We start from the raw sequence: 7626 nt of genomic DNA, 5'->3' as shown, positions 1-7626 counted from the left end.
ATGTAATTCACTTGATACTTGAGACAATACTTAATTTTTATTTAGCATATATTTGAAGAAAATAATAATTTAAAAACTGTTCTGATCTAACATATTTTGGTGCATCTAGAAGAACAAGTTGTGGAAAAAATAAGCTTCTAGATTTAAAATAGATTTAAAATTATAGTATGTACAAAATAGTAACCAATGTGGCTGGCCCATCTTGGTTACTTTTAAAGTTCACTACTCATATGTCAACACTTCTCTCATTACAAATAAATCAAGTGTGCACATTTTAGTCTTTTTATATTTATTTGTGACCTGCAAACCACCTTTAGAAACGTCACTGCGGCGACTCACATATTTGTTTCTGTCTGTGGGTTTCTCATGTGGTTTTTATCTAAGATGTTGAGAAAGCTCAATGTGTGATCAGCATCACACCAACGCACTGTTTAAAGAGTAACTTTCAAGGTTCCATAAATATCAAAATACAAAAGTCAGTGGTTTCTTTTTTTTCTAACCTAGTTAACTCTTTGAGTAGTCCTTAACTGAACTCCTAACCTTAGCCCTCTTCAATAATAATAGAAGATGTTTAGCTCAGGTTTATTATTCCCCAAAGTTTTGGCACTAGCAAGTTGTCAAAGCTTTTTCTTACTATAGCTTTTTTAAGCAGTTAAGGGTGTTAGATCTTTTGTGTTTGTCAATGATGGGTAAATTACCTTTCATCATTCTTGGTTTTGTGATGACAGCATATGTTGCCTGGGTTGACTCCACCTCACTGGCCTCTACAGACATTAAAACAGAGCCGAAAAACATAGGCAGAAAATTGTTAGTTTTTATCAGGCTAACTATTGCATTTACTGGTCATTACAGGACAAGGTCAGATTTCAAATATTACAAAATACAAAAACCAACAGATGAGAACAGTTCATACCTACATATACTTAGTATTTGTCTATATATATATATATATATATATATATATATATATATATATATATATATATATATATATATATATATATATATATATATATATATATATATATATACATATATACACACACACCAGACTAGCTGGTTATTACTGGAATGAATATTTAGTCAAAACTACTTAAGCTTACTTTGCGTCAGTGGCATTTCTTCAGTGTGACCTTGGATTTTTTGTTGATATTTCAGCCAATAAAGGAGGCCTGTTAGTAGCAGCAGTAGAACCATCATAGAAACACCGACACCAAGGTATAGGTGAAAATAACTGTCTTCAGTTTGAGCACGAGTTTCCAGACTTCTAACAATTAGCCAGCTCTCTGCTGATTCTCCAGTGTCAGAGATGCTACATTTGTAGACTCCTTCATCAGATTTGGAAACAGTGGGGTTCATCATGATTCCTGTTGGACCATGACTAATGGAGATGCCACTTTTATAGAAATCAGCAGTGAAGTTAGATTTTTTGTCCTTTTTTCTACAGTGTAAGGCCATGTTATCTCCCTCCGTTACAGGATTCACAGGGCTGTCCAGGATCACAGGATCACCTAAATGGCACATGATTTGTTAACATATAAAAGTTTCACCTACTACAGACAGTAGATTATTTATCATTTTGATTAAATTGCTGTGTAAAGCATATCACATGTACCCAAATCAGAATGCACAGAAATTTGCGTCGTTATGTTGTGTTTATAATGAGGAGGTTTTTTGTTTTGTTTTTTCTATCAGGAAAAAAATATTATATTACGTGCTTGGCTAAATGTGCAATCTCAAAACATATTGACTTACAAAGTCTGCAAAGTTTAAATGAGAAGGTGTAATTCCCTCTTTACATACCAGTTACAGTGATGTTGACAGTGTTGGTTGTTTGTATTCCTTCTATTTCACACCAGTATTCTCCACTGTCACTTGATGGATATGCATTACTAATATTGCAAGGTCCAGTAGATGTTTCCCAGGTAGACGCACATGGTCTAACATGTCCCTTTGTCTTTTTCATCACTCTCCAACCAGTCAATCCATTCAGTCCTTCACAGCTAATTGAAATTGACTCTAGTTCAAAGAATTGCTGTCTATTTGGAACAACCTGAGGAAAAGCTGAATCTAAGACAGAAATCAAAGGATAAATTGAAGATGATAAAAAAAATTACCAGGACAAACATTTTTGAATTTGAGAAAATACAGCTGGAGGGAAATTTGGGAAAATTTTGTTAGGTTAACTGGCAAAAGGTCAGTGACATGTTTGGGTATTTAGAAGAGAAAAGATTGGAGAGACAAAGTTTCTCAGAAGTACAGATGGGTAGGCGTTAACCAATCTATGAAAAAAAATGTTCCTACACAAATTGTGGAACAAATTAATAATGTTACTCAGTGTAAAATTATGAAGACTTTGGATATGTTATTATCTACTGTACATAATATAATCAAAAGAGTCAAAGAATGTGGAGAAATTTCTGTGTCCAAAGTACAGGTGAAAAATGAATACTGGATCCCTGTCATCTTTAAGCATGACCTGTTCCTAAAATCACCGTTCAAAGAAGAAGACATATGTGAACGTGATTGACAAACATATCCATCTTTTTTCAACAAAGGCTGATTTAAAATCACCTCAGAGTATAAAACCAGTCTGTGGTCTGACAAATTTAAATTAGACATCATTTTTGGAAAACCTGGATGGCACATCCTTTAAGCTAAAGAAAAGAGGAACCAGCCAGCTTGCTATCAGCATTCACTTTAAAAGCACCTTTGATGGTATGGGGCTGCATTAGTGCCTACAAACTGCCACCTTGCACATCTGAAAAGGCACCATCAGTGCTGAAATGTATATACTGCTTTTACATGACCATATGCTCCCATCCAAAAGATATCTTTTACAGGGAAGGTGTTGCATATTTGGGTAAGGCAATAATAAAACTGCATCCTGCATCTTTTACAACAGCATAGCTTCAAAATAGAAGATTTTAGGTTGTGAATAGACCTGCCTTCAATTAAGATCTTTCATCATCTGAAAACATTTGGTACATCATGAAATGGATAATACAGATACATATCAGATAAGAATAGGAAATATTCCTCTTTCAAAATTCCAGTAACGGATCTCCTCAGTTCCCAGACATTAAGCGATTATTAGACTATTGTTAATAAGAAAGGGGATGCTACACAGTCGGGAACATCTATTTTGAAATGGATTGTTGATGTCAAATTTACAATGAGTTAATGTTTTCCTTTGGTTTAATCATTTGAAAGGCTATGCGTATCATATGTTAGTATGAGAATTTATTATTTTTTCCTTAGAAATAAGGCTGTACTATATTTTTGCTGTGAATACATCTCCGCAAGCATTTAACTACGTACCATGTCTTTGAAAATCTCCAAAGTCGACTGTTGTCACCAGCAGCAACAGCATATTCATCACTGCAAAAATGAAGAAACATAATGATTTGCATATATGTTATATTTTTAATATTTTCTTTTAATTTGTTTTAAATATATACATATTTTTCTCATTACTTCCATGCACATGTTTTCGGAATGACTGACTAAATAACTTATTGTAGACAGAGAAACTCAGTACTCACACAGTCTGATGCCGTGAGTTCTGACCTCCATGTTGTCTTGTCGCTGACTGTGTGAGTGTCAGAGTGAAAGAAAGTCTTTCGTTCATAGGAACTTCCTCTTCCTGTGTTTCTTGTGGTGACTGAGAGAGCAACAGGTCTTCCTTTCCGAGAAACCCTAACAGATATATATTTCTAATTATATAATATAAGAAGTAAAAAGTGTGTGTGTGTGTGTGTGTGTGTGTAAGATATAGGCATACAGAAGACAGCAGATTTTTGGAATACACACACACACACACATATATATATAGCAGTATATATATATATATATATATAGCAGTTTTTTGCGCTATTGGGGGTCTGGGGACCCAGAACCGGTCAGTATCTGGTGTGAACACCATTTGCCTCATGCAGTGCAACACATCGCCGCATGGAGTCTATCAGATTGTCAATTGTGGCCTGTGGAATGTTGGTCCACTCCACTTCAATGGCTGTGCGAGGTTGTTGGATATTCGTGGGAACTGGTACACGCTGTCGTATACGCCGGTCAAGCACATCCCGAACATGCTCAATGGGTGACATGTCCGGTGAGTATGCTGGCCATGCAAGAACTGGGACATTCTCAGCTGCCATCTGCCCTGAACAATGTGAACCATGATTCATCCGTGAAGCGCACACCTCTCCAACGTGCCAGACGCCATCGAATGTGAGCATTTGCCCACACAAGTCTGTTACGGCGACGAGCTGGAGTCAGGTCAAGACCCCAATGAGGACGACGGGCATGCAGTTGAGCGTCCCCGAGACGGTTTCTGACAGTTTGTGCAGAAATTGTTTGGTTGTGCAAACCAATTGTTCCAGCAGCTGTCTGGGTGGCTGGTCTCAGACGATCTTGGAGGTGAACCTGCTGGATGTGGAGGTCCTGGGCTGGTGTGGTTACACGAGGTCTGCGGTTGTGAGGCCGGTTGGATGTGCTGCCATATTCTCTGAAACGCCTGTGGAGACGGCTTATGGTTGAGAAATGAACATTCAATGCACGGGCGACAGATCTGGTTGACATTCCTGCTGTCAGCATGCCAGTTGCACGCTCCCTCATTGCTTGTGGCATCTGTGGCATTTTGCTGTGAGACAAAACTGCACATTCCAGGGTGGCCTTTTGTTGTGGGCAGTCTGAGGTACACCTGTGCACTACTCATGATGTCAGATCAGCATCCTGATGTGGCACACCTGTGAGGTGGGATGGATTATCTCAACATGGCAGATGTGCCCACTACCACACATTTGGACTGATTTGTGACCACTGTTTGGGAGGGATGGTTATATTGTGTATCTGGAATGAATTTTGGGTCTCTACGTCCATCCCATGGGGAATGGGAGCAGTAACAAAGGTGTTGCGTTTATATTTTTGTTGAGTGTAGTTTAATGAAAGAAAAAAAAGGTTTTTTTAAAGTTTTTGCTAAAAGCATTCTTTCCATTACACATTTCAATTGCTCCTTTTAAAAGACAAAATCACAATATTTTATGTCACTTGTCGCTTCGTTCCTTATGCATCGTTGCAGCAAAAGAAAAAAGTAAAGATGTGAAAACAGATATTTTGAGTGATATATGAGAAGATTTTTCTTTTACAGATGATGTGCCTTCATGTCAGCCAGGAATCATCATTTACTCTTAATGCAGACAGAAGGGAGTCGGGCCTGGCAAGACAGATCATTCATACACAGGTCTCCTGTAAACACCAAAAATATACTTTAACCGAAACTTTTGTTGCATGGACACAAAAATATGAAAATGTTATGTTTTTTTTTTTGGTTTTATGTATAATGACAATAGCACTTGTATATATTATACCTGGAAAATTCATTTCCATGCATTGCTCGCCGCCCAAGTTGTTAGGCTCCCCCCGACACCAGTTTGTGTATTGGAAACGTGTTCCATCGATCCAAAACCAATAACCCTCCTACAGAACAGAAAAAAGTTAAAAATAAGAAATCTTTTTTTAACAAAACTACACTTTAACATTATACATCGACTACCAAGTTTTGACACACCTTCTCATTTATTGGTTTGTCTTTACTTTCACTACTACCGACATTGTAGATGCAAACTGAAGACATCAAATATATGAAACAAGATATATGGAATTATATGGAAATGGAAAAAAAGATAAGAGTGAAAAATAAGTAAAATATCCAGTGGATAGATTTATGTTTTAACTGGCAGACTGGAATACCTGGTGACCATCAGAACCACCAATCCATGTCCGTCCATTAGCTCTACTCCCATCAGATATCACCCTCTGAATCAGCTGGTATTCCCCAAGGCTCTGTACAGATGCAAGGTTTGCACTCATGGACTGACAGTTTCTCTACAGTAAACAAAAAGACAGAAGAGTTACAGAAGATTTATAAAACAACCTTCATGATTACACCACCACAAACATACAAATAATAATAAAACACACTAAGAAATATTTACATTGACTGACAAATTTATTGATTTTAATTATCTGACCTTTTATTAATAGCTTACAATTCAACAAGTAATAAAAAGTAACGTTTTTTAATAATTATTATATTGAAAGGACTAATGATTAATACATTTACAATCATTTATCATTCAGAATTATTTCATGCAGTTAATGTTGGTGGCTTAAACCATTTACTGCAATAATTAGCATTATTTTTATAAATTTAAAAAAATAATATTTGCTATTATAAGCTTGGATGCATATAAGAACTGGTTTTAATCGAAGCAAAAATTGACAGGTGATTTATCCATGGCATAAATTGTAGGAACGTGAAACTGGAGACTTTGTTTGCTTCTTTGTTTGTATTTCTTGTTTACTAATATATTGTTACTGTTTACTTGTTAAAAAGTAAAGCCACATGTGACATACATACATATTAGAACAAATGATAGCATTATTAAAATTCAATAAATGATAACATTAACAATGATCAATACAAACTATTATAATTTTAGACAAATTTTAACAGCACATTGGCTTTGATAACATTTTAATAATTGTCAATATTAAAATGTTTAATATAATATTAAAAAATATTATTATGAGCTCTTATCCAAATATTAAAGAATCAAAGAAACGCAGTCACAGTAACTGGTGAGTCCTGGTGTTATTACCTGAGCATCACCCCAGGGTAAGGGTGTAGAAACATAGAAGTAACATTTGTTGTTGTACTCAGTCCAACCAGCGGGACATGATGAGGACTTCTTGAGAACATAGCACTCATCTGATAAGAGAAAGCAAACATATTGTGTGACATAATGCTGACTCAATTCCCCCTTTACTGGAATAATTACAATTATGGTCATTAACTTGTGTTTTATTGGCAATAGTTTTACTTTTCAACAAATTTCAACTGGAAAATGTATCATTTTCTTCCTTCAGATTTCTATTTTTAAAAACATGTATTTAAAAATAGATCTCATTATTTGTACAGCTGTATATAGCCCATTGACATGCACAACATTCAGTATGATACTAGTAACATACTTTTATACTTACCCTGAGCAGTGGTCAGAGCCATCATTGCACAGAGAAGTGCAGATGCAGTCAGCAGCTTCATGATGATATTTAGTGTCTCTGTAAGAAACACATTAACAAAAGTGATTAGCAGTTTGATAAAGAAAGGATAGCAGATCCACAGCATATTTGTAACATAGCTTCACCCCCATGTAGAGATGAACAGTTATATACACTTTCTTACATTTCTATACCAGGAAGAGATGCACTAAAAATACTTAAGTGTGTTTTGATTCCATGCTTCACTACCCCTGTCTTTACCAAGCTTACGCAATTCTCTCCACCCAGCTTGAATTTCATGGATGTTTAATTTCATTTATTGACTGCTGGTCAACAAAGATGTCACGCTCCTGGGTCTATGGCCCAGTGTAAATGTGTCTGGACTTTTGATTCTGGGTTGTTTAATGTCCTATGGTTAATCAGAATCAGAATCAGAATGGGGTTTATTGCCAGATGTTGAGGTTTACAACATTAGGAAATTGCTGCGGTGCTTCAGTGCAAACAATAAGAATTAAAGTGCTATGTAGAAAGAAAGATATGTGCATGAGATATATACATGAG

The 7626-nt window shown here is 35.9% G+C and overlaps 2 protein-coding genes across 2 annotated transcripts; both read right to left on the bottom strand.

Annotated features, from left to right (window-relative positions):
- Positions 1–1053: 1053 nt before the first annotated feature.
- Positions 1054–3576, bottom strand: LOC113013771 (Fc receptor-like protein 5). Its single transcript, XM_080299634.1, has 3 exons — positions 3546–3576; positions 1804–2070; positions 1054–1511 (listed from the first exon to the last, which is right to left on the bottom strand). The coding sequence occupies exons 1-3, from the start codon at positions 3574–3576 to the stop codon at positions 1090–1092; spliced, it is 720 nt and encodes a 239-aa protein (XP_080155760.1). The 3' UTR covers positions 1054–1089.
- Positions 3577–4953: 1377 nt separating this feature from the next.
- LOC113009140 (ladderlectin-like) lies at positions 4954–7182 on the bottom strand. The gene is made up of 5 exons (XM_026147286.2): positions 7048–7182; positions 6663–6772; positions 5752–5886; positions 5370–5478; positions 4954–5247 (listed from the first exon to the last, which is right to left on the bottom strand). Exons 1-5 carry the CDS (start codon positions 7106–7108, stop codon positions 5180–5182), a joined length of 483 nt encoding a protein of 160 aa, XP_026003071.1. The 5' UTR covers positions 7109–7182; the 3' UTR covers positions 4954–5179.
- Between the last annotated feature and the right edge of the window lie 444 nt (positions 7183–7626).

The sequence above is a fragment of the Astatotilapia calliptera genome, chromosome 3 (genome assembly GCF_964374335.1).
Source record: "Astatotilapia calliptera chromosome 3, fAstCal68.1, whole genome shotgun sequence".
In the NCBI taxonomy this organism is placed as follows: Eukaryota; Metazoa; Chordata; class Actinopteri; order Cichliformes; family Cichlidae; genus Astatotilapia; species Astatotilapia calliptera.
The sequence above is the reverse complement of the archived record's forward strand: the minus strand, read 5'-3'. Positions and strand labels throughout refer to the sequence as shown.

Excerpts from the sequence above, each read along its gene's own strand:
- LOC113013771 (XM_080299634.1), bottom strand. The coding sequence starts at position 3,576 with ATGGAGGTCAGAACTCACGGCATCAGACTGT. Across the intron at positions 2,071-3,545 it reads AACTCACGGCATCAGACTGT|ATTCAGCTTTTCCTCAGGTT; the intron begins GTGAGTACTGAG and ends TTTCTGTCTTAG. Across the intron at positions 1,512-1,803 it reads TGTCAACATCACTGTAACTG|GTGATCCTGTGATCCTGGAC; the intron begins GTATGTAAAGAG and ends TGTGCCATTTAG.
- LOC113009140 (XM_026147286.2), bottom strand. The coding sequence starts at position 7,108 with ATGAAGCTGCTGACTGCATCTGCACTTCTCTGTGCAATGATGGCTCTG. Across the intron at positions 6,773-7,047 it reads GGCTCTGACCACTGCTCAGG|ATGAGTGCTATGTTCTCAAG; the intron begins GTAAGTATAAAA and ends TTCTCTTATCAG. Across the intron at positions 5,479-5,751 it reads GTGGTTCTGATGGTCACCAG|GAGGGTTATTGGTTTTGGAT; the intron begins GTATTCCAGTCT and ends TCTGTTCTGTAG.